The sequence below is a fragment of the Myotis yumanensis genome, unplaced genomic scaffold (genome assembly GCF_028538775.1).
Source record: "Myotis yumanensis isolate MYYU_CA2020_CCGP unplaced genomic scaffold, mMyoYum1.0.hap1 SCAF_9, whole genome shotgun sequence".
NCBI lineage: Eukaryota > Metazoa > Chordata > Mammalia > Chiroptera > Vespertilionidae > Myotis > Myotis yumanensis.
This window is the reverse complement of record NW_027223760.1, coordinates 22078883-22102062: the sequence shown is the minus strand read 5'-3', so window position 1 is coordinate 22102062 and position 23180 is coordinate 22078883. Positions and strand designations below refer to the sequence as shown.

Below are 23180 nucleotides of genomic sequence, written 5' to 3'. Positions count from 1 at the left end.
CAGGTATCATCTCATTTCACCCTAAACTGCTTCAGTCTGAATGTCTGATAAGTAGGGAAGCATTTCAAAATAATTAGTCACCATGCCATCACCGCAGCTAATAATCTGAAACAGAATCCATATTCAAATATCTGTTGTAGTCTCAAAACTGTTTTTTTTTTTTTTTACAGTTGGTTTAGACGTATATCTTTGATCTCAAAAAGAAGTTTCCTGAGAAAATTAAGCATGAGCAGAATTCTAATAAGAAGTTTCACCTTAAGGATTGTCTTCAGACTTTTGCAGAACTTGCTTACACGTGAATAATGTGCTTGTTGTACAAGTGTCTCCATTCCTTTGCCCAAATAAGAACAGAGGCCTGTGCTGTGCCAGACCCTCCAGCCAGGCACTGGGGGAGAGACCCTCCCGGGGCAGGAGGGCGAGGGGGTGGAAGCCTGCAGGATGGCTTCCTGGGAGCTCGTGCACAGGCATGATGCGGCCATGGGAGCTCAGTGGAAGGAAGAGCTGCAACTTCAGGCCCTGTTGCTGTAAAAAAAAGACATTGCATGAGGAAAATATTCAACAATTGAGGCTCCTTTAATTTAGCCTGATTTTTTTTTCCAATCAGTTATCATAAGATGATGCCGTAAATTGAATGTTTGTTTTCCCCCCAAATTCATATGTTAAATCCTAACGCCCAATGTGATAGAATTTGGGGGTGGGGCCTTCAGCGGCAAATTGGTCATGGGTGTAGGGCAGCGGTTCTCAACCTGTGGGTCGCGACTCCTTTGGGGATCGAACGACCCTTTCACAGGGGTCGCCTAAGACCATCGGAAAACACATATATAATTACATATTGTTTACAGTAGCAAAATTACAGTTATGAAGTAGCAACGAAAATAATTTTATGGTTGGGGGTCACCACAACATGAGGAACTGTACTAAAGGGTCGCGGCATCAGGAAGGTTGAGAACCACTGGTGTAGGGCCTTCATGAATGGGATGAGGGTCCTTATAAAAGGACCCCAGAGAGCTCCCTTGTCCCCTCCACCTTATGAGGACCCAGGGAAAGATGTGGTCTACGAAGCAGGAAGGGAGTCCTCACCAGACATGGAATCTGCTGGCGTCTTATCTTAGACATTCAGGCTCCGGAACCGAGAGAAATAAAGGTCTGTTGTTTATAAACTACCCAGGCTATAGTATTCCGTTATAGCAGCCCAAACTCACTAAGACAGGTGATGTTCATTTTAACTTACATATACTAGTATTTCTTCTCTTTCATTTCCTCCCTTCCCCTTCCTCCCTTCCTCCCTCACTCCCTCCTTCCCTCCCTCCCTCCCTCGCTTCCTTCCTTCCTTCCTTCCTCCCTTCCTTTCTTCCTTCCTTCCTAATCTTGTAATTCTCTGGGTTTTGGTGTGTGGCCCCTGCACCTCTCAGGACCTATTTCAGAGAGAGAGAGAGAGAGAGAGAGAGAGAGAAGGGGGGAGAGGGAGAGAGAGAGAAACATTGATTCATTTTTCCATTTATTTATACAATTCACTGGCTGATTCTTTTTTTTTTTCTTTATTGATTAAGGTATTACATATGTGTTCTTATCCCCCCAATTGCCCCCCCCCCCCCCCCCCCCCCGCTTATGCCCTCACCCCCCTGGTGTCTGCGTCCATTGGTTAGGCTTATATGCATGCATACAAGTCCTTTGGTTGATCTGTTCCCCTTCCCCCACCCTCCCCTATCTTCCCTCTGAGGTTTGAGCATCTGATCGATGCTTCTCTGTCTCTGGATCTGTTTTTGTTCATCAGTTTATGTTGTTCATTATAATCCGCAAATGAGTGAGATCATGTGATATTTATCTTTCTCTGACTGACTTATTTCACTTAGCATAATGCTCTCCAGGTCCATCTGCGCTGTTGCAAATGGTAGGAGTTCCTTACTTTTTATAGCAGCATAGTATTCCATTGTGTAGATGTACCACAGTTTTCTAATCCACTCATCTGCGGATGGGCACTTAGGCTGTTTCCAAATCTTAGCTATGGTGAATTGTGCTGCTATGAACATAGAGGTGCATATATCCTTTCTGATTGGTGTTTCTAGTTTCTTGGGATATATTCCTAGAAGAGGGATCACTGGGTCAAATGGGAGTTCCATTTTTAGTTTTTTGAGGAAACTCCACAGTGGCTGCCCCAGTCTGCATTCCCCGCCTCCCTGGTTGATTCTTGTATGTGCCCTGACCAGGGATCCAACCCACAATCTTGGCTATGGGGACGATGCTCAAACCAACTGAGCTACTGGGCGAGGGCTGCAACCTTGCTTCACAGTTCTCTCAGTGTCCAAATCCATCTCTTTTTGCTTTGCGGTTTGTCTTACTTTGGGTTCCTCCAAGAGCAGCACCTGAGACGAGGGTTCTGGCGCAGAAGGTGTTTGGGAGGTGACCCTAGGAAGCAGAGGTGAGGGCGGGGAGAGCGAGACAGGGAAGGAGGGGCCCTTTAAGAGTGCTTCATTCATGTGGTGACTGGTGTGGGCACCGGCGCTCAATCTGGGTACGATGCACCTCAGAATTGCCCCTGGGGAGGGCGGGAGGCTGGCGCATTTATCCACAGAGCCTCATCCCTACTGGTTGAGAGCCTCCTCCAGGGCTATCACTCTCCCTCTTAGGCTGGCCGTGTGGGCTGACAGGCCTTCCTAAGGCGTCAAGGCGGCTAGATCCGAGGAGAGCTGTGCCAGGGAACTGCATGTCACAGCTGCAGCTGGCCTCAGGGGTGGCCAGGGCACCAGAGTCTGCTGAGCACCCCCATTCCTGCTGCTTCCCTGACTCATTAACACTAATAACAACATGATTTAGTAAGTACTTTTTGTATATCAGTCATTGGGCTTCTAGCTTCCCAAACATATTGTCAATCAATCTTCTGAAGGCCTATGAGGGAGGTTGTATTATTCTTCCCATGTACAGGTGACATATTGAGGGTAAGAGAGGTTACAGAGCTTGTCTAAGGGCTAGGCACCCTCTGGGCTGGGAGCTGGGGTTGAAGTGAGAGCTGGGCATCGAAGGCTCTGTTACCTTCTTTACAGCCTTGTTCTCCCATCCTCAGGCCAGAGACCGTAAGTTCCCAGGGCCAGGACCCCTTGGGCTGAGGATGACAGTGTACCCGTGAACTTAACCCACGTGGATTTGTGTAGTCGGGCATCCCTAGACTTAGATCCTGAGGTTGAAGCCCGGAATAAATTGCTCTGTCCTTTTGGAAAAAAGAAGTGTCGTTTCTTTAAAATACGTTTTTATTGATTTTAGAGAGGAAGGGAGAAGGAGAGAGAGACAGAAACATCAATGATGAGAGAGAATCATTGATCAGCTGCCTCCTACACGCCCACACTGGGGATGGAGCCGGCATCGGAATCGATCCCCTTGTGCCCTTGACCGACTCGAACCCAGGACCCTTCCATCCAAAGGCTGACACGCTATCCCCTGAGCCAACCAGCTAGGGCTGTAATTCTTGGTTGTACGATGCTGTGAAGCAAGCATCTGGGGTCTTCTGAAAGGTCCTCTGGCTTGATTTGATGCTTTTCTCACTAGACTCTGCAAAAGTCCTGACTTTGGAGGTTGAACACGGCCAGGTGCTGTCCCCAGACTCTGCCAGCTGTGAGCTGTTGCCTCAGGGGAGTGCAAGAGAATGCCTGAGGGTGGAAAAGGACCTGGAAGGACAATCTAAGAAACACCCCCTTCCCTGCTGACCCCGGGAGTCACCTCACAGAGAAGGGAATGACTCTCCAGGCCTCTGCTCAGACACCCGCTACTGTGGGCTGGCCTCCTGAGCCCCGGGGGCTGGGAGGAGCGCAGCAGCTGCTCAGGCTTGTGGCTGCTCAGAAACAAGGCAGCTCAGACGTCCCTGGAGGCCACCAAAGGGGCAAACACATCACCCCCAAGCCTCTGTTACCCACCTCAGGCCTGTGGGGGGGAACTGGGCGGATCATGGCACTAGCACCTTCTAGCCCCTGGGGGTAAGTGCAAAAGAGTGTTGTAAGACATGGATCATGGCCTAGACTCCTCAGCAACACAGGCCAAAACATTCTCTCTTTCTTCCCCTCTCTTTTTTATTTCATTTAGTTTGCCTTGAGTTTCTCCCAAACACCTTCTGCTGGCAGCTAATGGAGTCTTGACTGATACAGAAGTCAGCCACTTCCCTCAGCTGCCACGTGACCCACTCAGGCTCTCCAGCCACACCTGACTGCCCCTCTTATCGGGTCTCCCCTTGCGCCCCCACCTGAGCTAGTGCACAGGAAAGACTCGACCCCCGTCATCTACACGGAGGTGAGTTTGTGTCCATGTGCTCCTGGTCCCAGATCACTGGCGTTTAAAGCCTGTTGCTGAGTGAGAGGCGAAGGGAAGCAGATTCACTTACATCTACCATGAACTAGACACTGTGCTGGGTCGTTCTCTCATTAAATCTCCAGAGTAATCAGCCAGATGTTTTGGGGGATGGGGACCCTTGAAACCATCCATGGACGTGACTCCCTTGGATGGGCCAGCCCTCGAGTCCACCCCGGGACTCGGGTTGAAACTCTCAAGTCCTCATGTTCTGCAGGGATGACTGCCCTGAGCCTGCAACCAGAACGGTCTTGTCTTTGCGAGCCTGCGTATCTGGTGGAGCCTGCTATGGAGCTGCATGTCTTTGTTTGCTGGGGTTTTACTCATTTATTCAAAAACTTGGTGCTTCTCAAGGCTGATGTGCAGACCCTCCCTGGCTCTGGGGCTGCGTGTGCTCACGCTGTCAGTCCTGTGCTTCGGGGGATCCTTCAGCCCAAACAACTGGCGGCTGGCTGTGGCCAAGCCCCGGCAGAACTGACCTTCGGGAAGGTGGCTTGGAGGAGTGAGAGAGAAAGGGACTGGAGGCCTGGATAAACATGTCCACTCAGGCTCTCTCCAAGCCTTCAAGGCTTCAGCACCCAGGGCTGAAGTCCAGCTGCTGTAGCATGTCCTGCAGAGACCCCTGCAGCCTGCTCAGTACCACCACCTCTGTGGAGTAGAGGGAAGCTTCCAGGGCATCGTCCAGGCCCTCCAAGGTCTTCAGACTCCTGGTCCGGGGGAAGGGGCAGCTGTTGGAGGAGGCCAGCAGGTGGAGAAGGTCCCGGAGGTTCTCCAGGTCGTTAGATATTTGGAGCACGTTTCCGGAAGGCAGGCTGGTGAGGATCTGTTGGTAAATTGCCAATGTCTGGTCCATCCTGGACAAACTCAGGATAGGGTGGAGCCCAGGAATGAAGTCCAAACCAGTGACCCTCTGTTTGGAGGAGACCGACCGCTGTGCAGGAGGAAGAGGGAGAACGACAGCTCAGCAACGCAGGAGGCAAGTTCCTTCTCTAAAGCCCTCGGCCTTTCCATGGAGTATGGAGGTTCATTTCCTAGGTTGCTTCCTTTCCCTCTTCTGCACCATCCCGGCCTGGGCCCTGACTTCTTGTGCCCAGGTGGCTGCCAAACCTCTCAGCTGGCCTCCTGGACTTTTCGTCCTCCTGCCCTTCCCAAACCACCCTGTCCTCCGCTTTCAGACCAACCTTCCCAGGTCGGTCGTGCCTTCTCTGAATGGCTTCTGCTTTAGAGCCAGCCATGACTCCCATTCCGTACTGAGTTAAGTCTCTTCCCCAGGCACCGAGATCTTCCATAAGCGCTCCCTCCCCAGCCGTCTTCACTCCCTTCCTCTCCCAGTAAATTCCTCCCTTCCAGTCAGATTCTTCATGGACCTCACCCCATGAGGCCATCCCCAGCGAGCGTCCCGCCTCTCGCCTCTGCTCCAATAACTCTGGTTACCAGGAGGGCTTCCCCTTCCCAGCTGCCCACAGCACCCCCTGCACCCACAGCAGGACACTCTGGACATTTCCCGGGGCAGCCTTGTCAAATGACTATTTTGAAAGCAATGAAACTTAAGGGTTTCTCTCTGTAAAATGTCCAAGACTCTGTCTTGTTCTGAGCTGTCCCTGCTTCTGGCCACCTAACTTCTCCCTTCCCAGGGCCGCTGTGAGATGTCCACAGTGACCAGGAGATGTGGAAGCCCGTGCAGGGCAAAAAGCAGGCGTTTAAGGCTGGGGACTACGAAAACTACAACTGCAAACCTTTAGTGAGGGCACACTCGGTTCTGGTCCTGCGGTGGGTGGGGAGGGGTCACTTGCTTTCTTGAATTTAATCTCATAATGGCCTTATAAAGACTATATGACACGATACAGTCCCTTAGACATGAGTGCCATATCTAGATGATGAAACCAAGGCTTAAAGACGTTGAGGAACTAGCTTAAGATTTTGCAGATAGAGAGCAGGGATGTACAGAGAAGTGGGAAATGGCTGAAGGTCTAGGCCTGTGGATCCCAAAGCAAAGACCCAAGGGGCATTGATAACTGTTTACAAATCCCCAGAAGTTGTCTGTGGAAGAGGGTAGACTTGCTCTTTAGCGTGGCCTTGGCCACAGGACTCGCATTAATGGGGAGACCTTCTAAGGGCCAGAGCTCAGCTGCAACTAGGAAAACACCTACTGATCAGCACATTCTAGAGATACATGGAGGTCCCAGAGGGGGGTCTGGTCACATGCCAATGGGGCCAAGGACCTTTATGGCTCCCTCTGGTCGTAGACACTAGGATTCCAGTCAGGGAGGAAGAGAAGTAAGAAAGCGGGGACTGATGAGAGAAGGAGAGAAGAGGCAGCTGCTCGTACAGAAGGAGGAGTCCACCAAAGCCCCTGCATGTCGCTGCACAGGCCTCGGTTAACCGCTGAGGACCCAGTTTCCCCACGGGCTGGCCACAGGACTATTTTGTCTCCCCAGACCCTCCCTACCGTGTGTGAAATGTCGTTGATCCTGGTGACAATCGTCTTGATGAGGGTTTTGGTGTCATCCTGGACTTTCTGGATGGGCGCAGCTTCTGCGTAGAACAAATAGGGCCAAAGCCACAGGAATCGGCACAGGAATCCACAGCGCATTTTCCCTCCCGGATGTGTGTCTTGGGCCTGGAAGCAAAGGGAACCACACAGTACACGTTACTGCTGTCTCTGAAAATACCATATGCCCTGTTCCCAACCACCTTACTGGATGTGGATCAAAATGAGGTTAGCTTTCTGCCCTGGCTATCATCTCCTTAGGGTCAAAGACAATTCATTATCTAGACATGCATTAATAAAAAGCATCTCCTCAGGGAGAGGCGAGGCCTGGTCAATAAAACCACGAGGAGGTGGGCTGTAGACCGCAGAGCAGTAAGCCACCATGAGCAAATGGACGCGGTGGTGATGATGTGACTTCATTGTGTGCTTCGAGGAAGAGAGTGGCTTTTAAGGTCTGGTTTAAATCTAGCCATTTACCAGCTGTAAGACTTTAAGCAAATCACATAACTGCGAAAAACTCTACCTTTTATCCCCTGAAGTATTCCTATCTCCAAGCTTTCATACGGATCAAATTAGATAATGCATGTGAATGAGCTATAACGGTATTGTGAAATGAACGCTATTACTACCCCGTTGTTAGAGATTATGTCACTTGTCCTCCCATTACTCTCATAGCAGCCGCTGATGTGGCCATATGGCATTTATCATTGGCTTTATCGCTTCCTCTCTCTCCCACTGGGAACCTGAATCCAACCAGCACTTATGGAAGGGCTGATAATATGTCACAGGCAGTTCTGGGCGCCAAGGATACAATAGTGAACCACAGGTGGTCTCTACCTTCAAGTTGCTTACAGTTTGATAAGAAAGACAAATAGGTAAACAGACCATCCCAACTCAGGAAAAAAGAGCTTTGCAAGAAAGACAAGTACAAGATATCACAGGGATCAGAGGGGGCTTCCTGGAAGAGGTGTCACCTGAGCTGGGTATTAAAGACTGAGCAGGGGTTAGGAAGAGTAGAAAGTGGTTGTCATAGTCACAGAGAAAGCAGCAGATGCAAAGGCACAGAGGCAGGAGAGAAGATATAGTATGTCCCCCCAGAATGTTTGAAACTTTCAGCATCCTGGAACCATGAATCCTAAAGTTAACAATATGCTGATACTCGATGAAGTCACAGAGTTTTAATGAGATACACGAGGCAATGAGGCAAAAGGTAATAAGGTTAAATGTTTGTGAGTCTGTGGCCAATGACCCATGCTAAGTATATGCGGATGAGCCTGAAATAATAATCAAATGTAAATAAATTTTAGCGTGAAAGGTCTGAAGGTAGCAAAGAAGTTAACCTCTGCTTTTGGGGTTCTGCCTCATCTGGATCCTGATAAAAACAGATAATATATTTTCTGTCCATAGGTGACATTATTAACATAATTCCCATCCTGCCAATGTCATAGAAATCAACGGTCTGTTTATATACTATTTATAATGCCTGATCAAAGGCATGTTTCTTAAAATCTGTTTTATAGAAGGGAAAAATGAGGCTCAAGGGGATGCATTCACTCACTCAAAGTCGAACAGGTAAGTAGCAGAGCCAGAATTCGAACTCAGAACTGCCTTCCCCAGAAAGCCTGGGCTCCCTTTACCCAACTCCCAGTTTCTCCCATCTTCACGGGAAAGTCCAAATTATTAACCACTGCAATGCCCAGCCAAGGGCGGCTGGCACTCGGGGACCATGGCACTTGGGAACGAATTCCCCACTCTAGGATGAAGCTATGAGATTGTACCCTCATAGCAACTTCAAATATGAAAAATACTCCGTCATTTGGCGGGGGGCTCTTCAGATATGTTTGTGATTGTTTGTTCTTTTAAAAAAGTTAAAACTCCTCCTGTTAGATACTTGTTACCTGAAGAAATGTTTCCACCAAACCTTTGTGGGACAGAGTCAAATAACGCTAACCCCCCAGTGTGATTCCACCAAACCTTAGCGAGGGTAGCAGCGTCAAGCTGTCCCGGGCTTTAGCTGCGGGCTGCCCTTACTAGCTGTGTCTCTGGGAAAGATACTTAAGTTCCCCAGAGCAGTGGTTCTCAACCTTGGCTACACATTAGAATCACCTGGGAATCTTTTTAAAATCCTTATTTCTGGGCCTCATCCTCCGGAAATTCTGTTTCTTTGTTATGGGGTGGGGTCGGCAAACTCATTAGTCAACAGAGCCAAATATCAACAGTACAATGATTGAAATTTCTTTTGAGAGCCAAATTTTTTAAACTTAAACTACCTATATTGTTATTAACTTAATTAGGGTACTCCTAAGGCTTAGGAAGAGCCACTCAAGGGGCCAAAGAGCCTTGTGTGGCTCGGGAGCCGCAGTTTGCCGACCACGGCCCTAGAGCATCTGCTCCCATCTGTAAAATGGATCTGATAACTGATAACACCACCTGGCTCAAAGGGCAAATGACACGAACCTTAAAGCCCTTGTTGGTGTGTGTGTGTGTGTGTGTGTGTGTGTGTGTGTGAGAGAGAGAGAGAGAGAGAGAGAGAGAGAGAGAGAGATGAAGGGTGGGGTGGGGAGAATAAATGCCAGCTGTTTTGAATGGAGTAATTGCTGGGCAGGGCTTGAAATGCGTGGGCAACACTACCTGTAGCCAACCCTGAATTGAGCTCGTGGCTGCTTGCCTCCCCTGGGCCATCTCAACAGGGTCCCTGGTGTTTCTGGGTCTTCCCCTTGTGCACAAGATTGAGTCCCATCCTTCCCTAGGATTTATGTGTTAATGACGCCCTCCTTCCCAAGAGAATTTATTACCAGATTAATTCTGTTTGTAGTTGCTCTCACATAATGGCCACCCTGTACTACCTTAACGGAGAAACAGTTTACAAGCCCTCTCTGTCACCACTGCTCATGCTCCAGTGGCTGCTGAAAATAAATGGCAATTCCTCAAAACGTGGAATTGAGAAGCTGCTGCTAAGTCTTCCTAAGAGGAGAGGACAGGCTTGGTAACAGGCCCATCTGACATCAAAGTGATGGAGAGGACCTGGCCCACCCACACACAGCGAATAACATACATTCTCACACACGTAGCACACACATTACAGGCATACACACACACACACACACACACACACACCACACATAACACACACACACAACCTTTTTAGTAGAGGCTGCTAGTTGTCTAATATCTAGTCTTCCCTTTTTCCCAAGTAATAGGACTCCAAGCTTAGATGGGGATGTGGCCACCCAGCATAAACACGACACTTCCCAGCTTCTCCAACTAGGATGGCCATGTGACTAAACGATGGCCAATTAAATACAAACGGAAGTACATGTGGCAGCTCTCCTGTTGTGCGCCTGCTTTTTTCATCCCTCCCTCCACCCCACGGGTGAATTGTGGGTGCAGTAGCCCGAGTTCTGGTGTCAAGTTGGATCATGAGGACCACAGCCTCACCTTACGAATAGGGAGTAGGAGCTGGAGGACCCCAGGTCTCCGAGGACACTGTGGAGCTGAGATGCCACACTGGCCTTGGACTGCCTGAGGGACACGACCTCATCTTGGTTAAGCCACTATTAGTTGGGATTTCACAAATGCAGCCAAACTTAATGTTAACCAATTCACACGCCCAGACATGGGCATCAGAAAAGAGTGAATCGAGTTTTCTGTGATTCACTGGCGTGTCACTAACTGGGTGGGGTGCCTGGCTGTGACCCGATAATGGGGGGATGGCTGGGAAGAGCAGGGTTTAGGGAGTGGGGAGCAGAGGGATAATTCAAGACAGCAACTACAACGTCATTGAGCTTGGCGCCTGACACATAATAGTTACTCACTATACAGGGTATCCCCAAAAATGTATACACACTTGAACAGCTGATTCTATTACATGTTGAAAATGAGATGTATTTTAATAAACATTGCCTTTATAATTACTCAGAGTGTGTGTACATTTTTTGGACCCCTGTGTATTTGATGGTTGACAGCTAGATGTGTTGCTGGCCCACTGTGGGCCAGGCATAGAGATGAAAGAGACAGGGAACCACAGGAAAGTGGGAGTCAGGAGTGGGGTGGGCTCCCAGGAAGCCCAGGTAGTATTTCAGAGTGTTGTATGTTGTCAACCACTTACATGTATTATTTGAAGAACATTTAATCAGATAACATGCCTTGGGTAACTCGGGAGGGAGTCATCCTGTTTACCATGCTGAGCCCTCGAGTTGGGCTATAGGACCTTGAGTTGGAGTATAGGACCTTGGAAAAATTCACTAACCTCTCTGAGACTCAGTTTTCTTAGCTATAAAATGGGGATGATATGAACCATAATTCCCACCTATGACTGTGACGTGGATGAAATGAGATAATACACATGGCCAACCAACCCCAATTCTTGTTAGTTGTTATCACCATTATTTCCAGCTAAGAAATCAAGGAGGTGTCTGGGAGGAGAAGGCATTTGATTAGGGCCCTGAGAGGGAAGAAATTGGGTTGTGAAGGTGGAGGAAAGGGGCAGCCCCAGGAGTGGGCTCCGGAGACGGTGGCTGGCAGCTGGCATGGAGGTGTGATGAATGAGGAGGCAGGGAGGCGGGTGGGCATGAGTGGCAGGGGGAGAAGCTCTTTTCTGTGGAAGTGGGGAGCTCTGATCACTCTCCAGCTAGTGTTAGCCAGGTGACAAGAGGGATGGAAATTGGAAAAAGCATGTGCACAGGTCTAGAAATGAGGGTGCGGGGCGTGCTGACTTGCTGGGCCTGGGAGGACCTTAGGTGCGTCTGTCCCCCTAATGGTGGGTCAGGGAGTCTCAGTTCAGAAACGAGGACTGTGGCAGTCGGTCGACCTAGGAGTGCGGGCTGGATGGTCACATGAGGGTGTGGAGAGAGCTGAGGAGAGGAGGGGAGGAAGAAAAGCCTGGGCTGCAAAGCCTCTTTTCTCTAGAAGTTTCCAAGGCATTTTTGAACATTTAAGAGCTGTCATTTTTCTAAGATGAACTGCTGAAGTGTTGATACAACATCCTGTCTCTCATTTTCCTCTGATGGTTGTATGAGGAGAGCCTGGAGGTAGAGGGGGCTCCGCTGGGGGAGGGTAAGGCGGCCAAAGGGACCGTTGCCTCTGAGCTCTCCTTCCACCCGGAGGCCCCCCCTCCCCCCCCCCCCCCCGCCCCCGGCCCGCCTCTCTCTCCTCTGCTGTCCTTTAATTAAGACCCTGCCACTCCCCAGCCTCTCCACCATCATCCCCTGCCAGGAGTGCACTGAAGAAGAAAAGAGAAAAACCAGAAAATGGAGCCTTCAGGGCAGCGCGAGGTAATGAAATGTAATCACAGAAAATGGGCTCCAAGCTGGCGGGAGAGGCTCAGGTAACCAGCCATGGACCCGACACAATTTCCCGCTCTCTGGCTTCACCTGGGTCCTGGGAGCCGGCCCCACTTCTATCATCCTCAGGGGACACCCCCCACCTCCGCTCCCAGTCCCCACTTGGCAGGTCAACTCGGGCACCTCCCCACCTCTGCCCTCTCTCCACAGACAAGCTGCCTCCTACTCCCCCCCCCCAAAAACCTCCAAACGTGAGCTCCCTCCCCTCCCCTCTGTGCTAGGGGGCGAGGCAGACCAATTGGGGGCCTCTATGTCAGGGTAGGGGGTGCTGAGCTAAGGCCTGCCCACAGCCTTCTGATGACAGCCGTGAGGGGAAGGTGGGGGTGGGGGGCTTAAGCTATCCAATGCTTCCGCTGTCTCCTGGTTAAAAGCTCTGGAGGTTAACACAGGACCCAGCACGCTCTTCCCTCCCCTTCTCCACCATCAGGCCGTCCCTCTGGTAACCCAGGGCATGCTGGGGGAGTTCAGGTCAGGTAGTGTGGTGCTGGTTGTTAATCACGAGGAAAAAGCTTTGGATGGTCTAAGCCCTCTCCCCACAGAAATTCTTCCCCTGGACCCCTCCATTCTTCCATCTCACCCTTCCCTCCTTCCTTCCTTCCTCCATAGCTCCCCCCATTTGGAAGTGATTTGGGGATGGGGAACAGACAAAGGAGGAATAGAAACCGGAAGATTGGATCCTGGTCCATCAAGTTACTCAGAATCCAGCAGAACAGGCAGAATCTTACTAGTAAACAACGCATTTTAACACAACCTGGTGAAGGTTCTGAGGGGAGGAGAGGATGGGAGGCGCTAGGGAGGCGAGGACATCTGTGCACAGAGAGCAACATCTGAACTGAGACCTGAAGGACAGGAGTTCCCAGGGGAAAGACGGCAAGAGGGAGTTCCAGGCCAAGGGACAGTGTGGAGCTGAGGAAAACTATGGTGCATTTGGGAGAATTCAGCACTAAGGTGGAAGTGTATGAGGCTGGAGTATAAGATGTAGGAGCTAGAATGTCCTGGGCCTGATTCCATGTATAGTGGGGACTTTGTAGGGGATATGCCATACTCAGGACACACACACACACACACACACACACACACACACACACACGAGTCCTGGTGACCACATGTGCATGACCAATGGTAGGCATGAGACCCAGAATGCTCTTCTCTGCTCCATTTCCTTGACTGTCCTCCTCCAGCTCCTGTGTCTGTGCCCTGATTGGATCAATTAGAGCCTCTCCCAGGAATTTAAAGTCGGGCTTCAGAGAGTTTGTCTCTGCTGTGGGCTCAGAAGCGCGGGGGTAGCCATGGCTGACTAGAGAGACCAGTGCCTGTCCTCCAGTGACAGGCAGGCTGCAGTCACTGTCTGCGCTCCTTCTCAACTTTCTTTCTGGTGCCTGACCTTGCTGGTTCTGGGCCTTCATGAGGCTCGGCAGCCCTCCCTGTCCTCACTCCAGTGTGTGATGCTTTTTCTACTCACTTGAGTAGCTGTCAACTTTCTTTTCTTTTCTTTTTTTAAAATATATTTTATTGATTTTTTTACAGAGAGGAAGGAAGAGGGATAGAGAGTTAGAAACACCGATGAGAGAGAAACATTGATCAGCTGCCTCCTGCACACCCCCTACTGGGGATGTGCCCACAATCAAGGTACATGCCCTTGACCAGAATCGAACCTGGGACCCTTCAGTTACAAGCCGATGCTCTATCCACTGAGCCAAACCGCTTAGGGCAGTTTTCAACTTTCTGAATGTATTTTTCAACAAGGAGACATAGAGATACCCAAGTAAGAGGAACAAAAGTCAAGAAATAAAATTCACCCTTACAATGGGCAATACACTCTTGAAAATCTCCATTCTGGAGGTTTCTCCCCCTTAATCCTCACCCAAGGATATGTTTATTGATTCTAGAGAAAGAGGGAGGGAGAGAGAGAGAGAGAGAGAGAGAGAGAGAGAGAAAGAGAGAGAGAGAGAGATCTGAGAAACATTTATGGTTGCCTCCCATATCATATCCATCAGGGATCGAGACCACAACCCAGGCATGTGCCCCAACCAGGAATTGAACCCTCAACTTTTTTGATGTACAGGATGATGCTCCAACCAACGGAGCCACCTGGCTGTGGCTATTCTTTTTTTTTATATGTTGGTCACAATAAATACAGGAGTTTGGAAAACAAGAAGTGACATGAGTGGTTTTCTCTTTTTTGCAATCAAGAGCTTCATTTGAGAAATCATGTTCACATACTTAACCGGTAGCCAGGGCTGGGGGTTGCCGGGGGGTGGTTATATAATTCCTGTTCATCAGAAACTACCCTTAGATCAGGGATCAGAAATAAGTTTCAATTCCTATGTCAACTCCAATCAATTGTTAGTGGGCTCCCTGGAGCGCTGTGTGAAGGAGGATCTGAAGCTCCATCCAGACTCAGAGGGAGAGGGGGCCGTGATCAATTAGTGGCATCTGCCAGGTGCAGGAGTGGTGTGTACGCCACTCATTCCAGCATCACCCAAGGGCCTGGCACAGAGCAGGTGATCATTAAATATTTATTGAATAAGTAAATGAAACATTTCTTATCCCTGATCTTTGTTGTCTAACCAAGTTAAGCTACCTCTATGAGGGTTCATCTTTTTTTTAAAAGCCTATGTGGAAGCTATTGGTCTTTATTGTATCTTTCAAAAATATGTTTTCATTGATTTTTAGAGAGAGAGGAAGGGAGAGGGAGAGAGAGAAACATCAATAAGAGAGAAATTTTGACCAGCTGCTTCCTGCACACCCCCTACTGGGCATTGAGCCCACAACCTGGGCATGTGCCCTGACTAGGGATCCAACTGGTGACTTCTTGGTTTATGGGTTGATGCTCAACAACTCAGCCACACTGGCTGGGCACCTGCCCCCATCTTTTTTTTTTTTTTTTTAATCCTCACCTGGGGATATTTTTCCATTGATTTTTAGAGAGAATGGAAGAGAGAGGGAAAGACAGAGAAATATTGATGGTTGCGTCCTGGAAACCAGACCAGGACCTGGGCCAGAGAGGAGCCTGCACCTGAGGTACGTGCCCTTGACCAGAATCAAACCCGGGACCCTTTGGTCCACAGGCCGAGGCTCTATCCACTGAACCAAACCGGCTGGGGCATCTGCCCCCATCTTAATGTCACACCCCAGAATTCACTTTTTCCCAGCAGGAATTCCTAAAAGCTCTCCTTTTTTAAAAAAATATATTTTTATTGATTTCAGAGAGGAAAGGAGAGGGAGAGAGAGATAGAAACATCAATGAGGAGAGAGAATGATCTATTGAATACCTCCTGCACGCCCCCTACTGGGGATTGAGCCCAAAACCCGGTCATGTGCCCTGATGGGGAAATCAAACCGGGATCTCCTGGTTCATGGGTCGGTGCTCAACCACTGAGCCACACCAGCCGGGCCTAACAGCTTGCTTAATGAAGGCAGGAAACGCTTCAGCATCCAGGTCTCCCTTTCACTGGGACCTTGGTCAGCTTCCTACCCCTCCTCGTATGTGTCCTCTAGAACCACGCTGACCCCAATTTCCTTCGGCTTCCTGGGTTGTGCTCCACCTTGACTGCCTCTCAGGTGCTCCCTGCCTTGGTTCCATTCATCAGCCTGGCTCCTGCGCTCTGGGCCTCCTGCCCTTCTCAGAGACCTCTGCTTTGCCCCTCCTGTCTTCCCTGTGGCTTTCCCCCTCTCTCTTGGCACCTTCAGCCGGGGGCACCCCAGAGTACAAACGCAATGTGTGCACAGAAGGGGATGGCATAGTCTACGGGATGAGATGTTGGCATTGGCACCCATCACAGATTCACTTCCTAAGAGCTGGCAAACTGAGCAGGAAGGACTGTAAAATGCAGTTTGCTGAGAAGCAAGACATATCTGTTGTCACACATGAAATAAGTGCAAAGGATTCCATGGGCCCAGGCCTCAGGTGTGTTGTTTTTAAGCAGAAACAACCTCTCTTTCTATTTCTCTGAGACAACTGCGTAGACAAAGAAGAATTTCAAGGCTCTTGGCTGGCAGGCCAGGACAGAGCTGCTGCCACGGGAATCCTACCGGGGGTGGGGAGAGGGCCTACTGATCCAGTGATTGCAGGAGAATTTGGCTCGATTTTCCTTTAAGTCACATGCGTGCTATTCAAGGATGCACACAACATGAGGACACTACCTCCCTGGACCCCTTCTCTCTCCTTGGCCACCACGTCCCCCCGGGCGGCATCTGGGCTGGAGTGGGGACAGTGACTCGGGCTCTATGAGGAAAGCTCTCCCAAGTGGCCACCTCCGTACCCTGCATGGGCCACTCAGACACGACAGGCATCTGCCTGGGGCTGATGGGCCGAATTAATTGCAATTTCCCTGGCTCTGTCCTTGGTGCTTGGAGCCATTTCCTGGAACAGAGGGGGAGGAAAATATTTCCCCCAAATACCAAGAAGAGTTATTTTGAGCATAAGATGTTCAAAATATGAGGACTCCTTTGGCCAACCTGGAAACGTTCCCCTCAGCCCAGTGTCCTCAGTTACTTGAAAAGGAAAAAAAACTTAAAAGCATCCACTATATTTCTCTTGTCTTCCCCCCCTACCAAAATGAGAGAAACGGTCGGCATGGCTTTTCTGCTCATGAGGCCATTCGAATGGGAGTGGCAAGCTTCTGAGGCCACGGAGACCGGGCACCCTCTCTCCCACCAGTCCCAGCTGACCGCTGCCCACCGCAGAACTCTGCAGAACAAACACAGGGGAGCAGACAGAGGTCACTTCTACGAAGGGGCATCATCGTGCTCCTCTGGCCCACCTCCCCTGAAGACCATCCTTCCAGCAAAAAATAATCATCTTGTCTCTCCAGAGTGCCATTCTCTAATAACAACCAGGCCACTTGCCGCCCTTGGGTCGAACTGTATTTAAGGAGTCACTTTTCGGAAGTGCCCCCATCTTTCAGCGATAGACACTGGAGTGTAGAGGCGACCACACCCGGAGAAGTGGTAACAGTGAGCAGCAGGCCTCTCCCACGACCCTGGGTCCCGCTGCCCCGGAGAAACCCTCTCTTCTCAGCTCCAAGGCCAGAAGCAGTGAGACCCGCACAACTGACTGCTTTCCTCCGCCACCTCTGCTCCCTCCTGGTTCTGCTCCTAGGCCTCCACCTTATACTGCCCCTCACAGTCAGGGTGGGGACTCCCCCCACTGGGAACTAATGCCTGAATTCTTTTCTTCCCCACATAATAGATGTTTTAATTGATTTTAAAGAGAGAGGAAGGGAGAGGGAGAGAGGGAAACATCAATCAGCGGCCTCATGCAAGCCCCGGACTGGGTATCAAACCCGAAACCCGGCATGTGCCCTGACCAGGTGACCTCTTGGTGCAGGGGTCGACGCTCAACCGCTGAGCCACACGCCGGGCATTGCCTTAATTCTTATACACAGAACAAGGCTATATCGAGTCCTCAGAAACTGAATACTCCAATTCACGTCCCCTAAACCCTCAACTTCATCTCTGACCCCCAGGTGGGAGCGAGGGACCCTGATCTTGGAGGATGAATGCGCTCAAGGCAATTTCCAAAGCATTTCAGCGGCTGGGCTGGCGGCTGTGACCATTTCCCGGGACCCTGGCTGGTTCCCTGAGCTTAGATTCCTGCCCCGTGGGCACGGCCCAGCCCAGCCCAGCCCCAAATCCGACGCTCCCCGGCTCCCAGCCGCCTTTCCTCTGGTTAGAACTATGCAAATCTACCGTGGTCCAGAACCAAGCCCCCCGCCCTGCCCTTGGCCCGCCTCAGTTTCCCCGGGGGCCGAGGCGGGGAGGGGAGATGAGGCCTGCCAAGAATTACAGGCGGAGAAGGAGAAAGGAGCGCCCAGGGCCTTACCTCGCAGCTGCTCCGCGATTCCTCCGGGCTCCATGCCTGCCCGCCCCTCTTATAGCCACCCAGGCACACCTTGCGCAACTGTCCGCAGCTGCCCGGAGCACCCGAGTGCCAGCTCCCGCCCCACCCCGTGGGCAGCGCTGGGCCCCGCGGCTCGGCCCGAGCCTCGAGGGAGGGACTCTGCTGCACTGGAAGCCACGCGCACACCCTCGGGTACCCCCCGAAAGTTGGGGACTGCTGGCAGGAGAGAGAAATCCTCCAGGTCCCGACTGGCAGCGGTAGGGGACTCCTCTGAGCCGGTTGAGGCACCCTTCCAGCCACCTCTCCCTCCCTCCAGCTGACCTGTCCCCCTCCTAGCCTCGGCTGTGAGGGGAGAGTAGAGGCTGGTACCCTTACAGTGCCAGGCACACCTGGGTGCCCAAGGAAAGTTTGCTGAACTGGACCCCACGGGCACCGTGCACCATAGAGCTGGCTTTTAGAGGAAAAAGGGGGGGGGGGGAGAGAAACATCAATGATGAGAGAGAATCATTGATTGGCTGCCTCCTGCACGCCCCCTACTGGGGATCGTGTCTGCAACCCAGGCATGGGCTGACCGGAATGGAACCTAGGACCCTTCAGTCCCCAGGCCGACCGAGCTCTAGCCACTGAGCCAAACCAGCTAGGGCCACAGAGCTGGGTTTTTTACATGAGGTATTCGTGAATCCTCCAGGCTCAAGGCCGCCGAGAGGGTAGATTTTTAAAACTTGGGAAAACACACATGCAGTGATGGTGGTGTGGAGGGGACCAGGGAGGCAGGTTCACACAGGACCTCACCAGTCACCTTGCATCGGAGACGGCCTGATGGAAACATGCCCCCCAGGCTGTGTGCTCTACCAGGCGGCAGGGGCCGGTCTGTTCGCTGCTATATCCTCAGTTCACAGCCTGGTGCTTTGCACAAAGTGTTTCATTCTTACGACCTTTTTAAGTGAAAAATTCAAGCATACAGAAAAGTAGGCAATATATCCGTTTAACAATGGATATAACAATGAGTATTTATTTTTTCATATTTGCCTCATTTGTTTGTTGGCTAAAATATTTGAAAGCAAATTACAAACATCATGACACTTTATTCTTTTTTTTTTTGACACTTTATTCTTAAATGTGTTCAGCATGTATCTCTAAAAGATAAGGAGGCATTTCTACAGAACTGCCAGACCATTCTCACACAACAGTAATTTCTTAACATCATGAAAGGTCTAATTTATACTTTCAAATTTCCCCAAATATCTAAAAGAAAAATGTCTTTTAGAGTTGCTTTTTTTTTGAGACTGGTTGATTTGCTCTTAATAAGTACTTATAGAAGAAAGGAAGGAAATTATGAAAGTCAGACATTCTTAGCATCGACTATGATTTATAATTACACTTGACCCAAAGGGTGGGAAGCCAACTACATGTCTAACTTGGTAAGATTATTGAAAACACACATGAGAGCAATATGCACACATTAAAAATTGTGCTGTAAGATAATATTTAATGATGTAGGAAAAACAGTTTTGAGGCCTGGAAAGAATCAAATTACAAAATGGTGTGTGTTTTTTAATCACACACGTGTCAACACACACATCCACACTGAAGATGTTGTCACGACAGGGAGTGGGATTAGGAAAGATTTTTAATCTCTTCTTTTGCCTGTCTGTTTTTAAAAAGTGTCTACAATGGAATTACATTTTAAAGAGAGATTTTATAGTTTACACAGAAATGGTTTTTTAAAATATATGTTTTCTTGATTTCAGAGAGAGGGAGAGAGATCAAAACATCAATGATGAAAGAGAATCATTGACCGGCTGCCTCCTGCACACCCCCTACTGGGGATTGAGCCTGAAACCCGGGCATGTGCCCTGACTGGAATTAAACCGTGACCTCCTGGTTTATAGGTCTCACTCAACCACTGAGCCACACCGGCTGGGCAGAAATGGTGTTTGTATTGTTTCTCATATACAGGCTGTAACACTTACTACAATGAAGTTTTCTTTATCCCCAACGTCTTTGTAAATTGGTTCTAAGTAGGGACTTCGCTTATGTACAGGGACCTTGGCCGCCTTAGATGACTTGTCTCAGAATTACCTTCTTTAGGGTCATGGGGTGGATTGGGACCAGAGTTCCGGTGTGAACATCAAGCAGCACTTGAGAACACATTGTGAGGACATGGCAATGTGGTCTGCCTGTCTACCTATTTTTTTTTGCATTTGCTTGATTAATAAATTATTATATAAATTATTTTAAAATAAAATATTATATAACAAAATATTTTATTTTTAAAAAAATTCAAAAGAGATATGAAAACTCAGTTCCCATCTCCTCAACTTCTCTTTCTAGATGTAATGGTTGCTACCCATTTCTAGTGTGTCCTTTCACGAATATTCTTTTTCTACCCTTCATATATCTGTAGGGCACTCCTGAAAATGTATACATAATTTTAGTAATTATTAATTCCAATGTGTTAAATCTGAAAAGAAAAAACTATCAATTGAGCTATCAGAAAAAAGTGTGTATACATTTTGGGGGGACACCCTGTATTTTCTTTAAAACACATAAATACACACACACACACAAATGATGTCATATTATTCACACTATTGTTCCTGCCCCTTGCTTTAAAATTTTTTTATTTTGGAAAATTTCAAATTTCTGTAGTGCATTTACGAGAAAAAAATGGCATAACAAATCTTTGTGTATGCATCAGCCAGCTTCAGCCATTATTATTCTCTCACTTCTTTCACTTAATCCTATATAATAAAAGGCTAATGTGCCAATTGTCCCCACAGGCGGGAGATCAACCAACTGGGAGTTAGATGTGCGCTGACCACCAGGGGGCAACATGGAACATGGCAAGCATCAGCAACGTGGCGCTGGCAGCAGGCAGCAGTGGAGGTGCTGCTGGCTCTGATGGGCCCCAACGAGAGTGGGACCGCGGCAGGATGGTGGAGCAGGTGAGTGGGCAGTGCCAGGCCCAGACAGATGTGAGTGGGGGCCCTGATCGCCCTGCAAGTCACCCCACAGTTCAGCCCTGATTGCTGGCCAGGCCTAGGGACCCCACCCATGCACCAGGCCTCTAGCATATCTATAATACAATTTCTTATTGACATGCAGAGAGTTGTGCCAATCTTTTAAAAGTCACCATATATTTCATTTTATGGATGCACTATAATCAATATAATGATATTGTTGCCTGCAAATGTTGTAATTGATTTATTTAAATATACTTATTTTAGCACTGTGTGAGTATATCTGTGGTGAACAATTCTGATAAGTAGAATTGTTGAGTCAGAGGGTATTCACATTCAAAATGGAAATATATTGCCAAATTACATTCCTTAGAGATTGCACCAATTTGTAATTGGCTACAAGTAACAGTGACTTAAGCATTAACAGCATTTGGTTATCCAGAAGCCTGGAAGAAGGCAAGGGCAGTACTTGGTGACATAATTGAGAATCCTGCTCTTTCTGTTCTTTTGTTTTTTCACCCATTGTGTCCTGTGCTTATTGCTTCACAGTTGCAAGGTGATGCTACCCCTTCAGGCATCATGTCCTCTCTTCTTGAAATTCTGCTTCAAGTTGGGGAAGGGAAGTTAGATTTTCCCTTATTTTCATTGACCAGAACTGGACATATGCTCATTCGTAGACCAATCACCGAGAAAAAGGGAATGTGATTCCATGACTGATTTAGACCAATCATAATCCTTCCTCTGGGGCTGGGGTAGATCAAGGTAGATGAAGCGAAGCTCTGTCCTTACCTGAAAGAATTGAGGTTCTGTGAGCTTGAAAGAAGGAGAGAAAAAATGGCTATTGGATACACAACCAATAGTACTTGCTATAGTACTCAACTCTGCTGTATTATCAAGCTTCTAACCAACTTGACTTAATATTAAATAGCCAGGCTTAAAAATCATTTTTTTTTGGTCTAAATACTGACAACCTTCACAATTTTTTTAAAAAGGTAATTCTAACACTTTGGCTTTTTCTTTCTCAAAGCACTTTCATGATCTCATTTGATTTAACCCACAGAAAGAGGTAGAGTAGGTCTTAGTTCCATGTTACACATGGAAGCCTAAGAATCAGAGCAGCCAAGGGACTTGCCCAGCAAGTGACATCATTAGATGCTACAGTTCTCAGCTGAGGTGGCCCCTGTGGTTCTGCACTATGTCAGTGGAGAGTTTGACAACAGCCATGAGCTGTGGGCTCATGTGGGTTTGCTGGGAACTGAAGGTGGCCTCACAGAGCTCTGTGCTTTGAGGAGCAACTGGTGGTGTCCTGTTGAGGGAAAAGGAAGGCAGACAAAGGTTAAATCTCCATTTTGATTTTAGGTCATCCCAACCAAGCAGCTGCTTTTGTGGGAAATATGCCTTTCAACTCACTTTGACGAGAGGTCTACACAGACCTATAGATTGGACTAAAAAAGCAACTGGATAATTCAGTTAAATAATGGTCTATCATTTCCCCAAATGAAGTGTGTGTGTGTGTGTGTGTATGTGTGTGTACTGGATTGGTTCTTTTGGTGTGTACGTGGCCTCTAGCAGGTGTTCCATAAATGCCTGTCAGGTTCATGAATGGTCTGAGTTCTTTCTGCTAATGACTGATGTTCTTTCTATTATTATCTGTCAGAGCACCCTGGGCATTTCTACATAGCATCAATAAAAAACTATAATCAATCAATTAGTTGATTTCAAATTTGTCTGCTCTTTGGTCTCCATTATGAGAACACAAGTTCCGTGAGGGTCAAAACTGGGTCTGCCAGCCTTGGGGCTGACACACAGTAAGGGCTCTGTAAGCTGTTAAATGAAGCTTTGAACAAATGTTTATACTCCTAGTTTTTAGCAGAGCCTGGCACATGGTGGGCCCTCAATAACCGCCCATGGAATAAACACCTGACTAAATACAACAATGAATTCACGTGAGCTCACGTTTGACAGGCTGGGGTGAAGACTGCAGCTTGACAAAGTGGAGTCAGGACACCCAGGTGGACAGAGAGCCCACATGAGGTCTGCTGGCTTCCATGAGACCATACTCACCAGGCAATTTCTCATCACTCTTGGGTCTCACCTATTTCTCACTTCCTCTAGTTCTGCCTGATGAATTTGTTCATTAATAAATGATCCATTGGCTCTAGCTGGTTTGGCTCAGTGGATAGAGTGTCAGTCTGTGGATTGAAGGG

General features: G+C 48.8%; 1 protein-coding gene across 1 annotated transcript; it reads right to left on the bottom strand.

The window, feature by feature from the left end:
- Positions 1-4903: 4903 nt before the first annotated feature.
- Positions 4904-6925, bottom strand: LEP (leptin). Its single transcript, XM_070425031.1, has 2 exons — positions 6782-6925; positions 4904-5263 (listed from the first exon to the last, which is right to left on the bottom strand). The coding sequence occupies exons 1-2, from the start codon at positions 6923-6925 to the stop codon at positions 4904-4906; spliced, it is 504 nt and encodes a 167-aa protein (XP_070281132.1).
- Positions 6926-23180: the final 16255 nt, after the last annotated feature.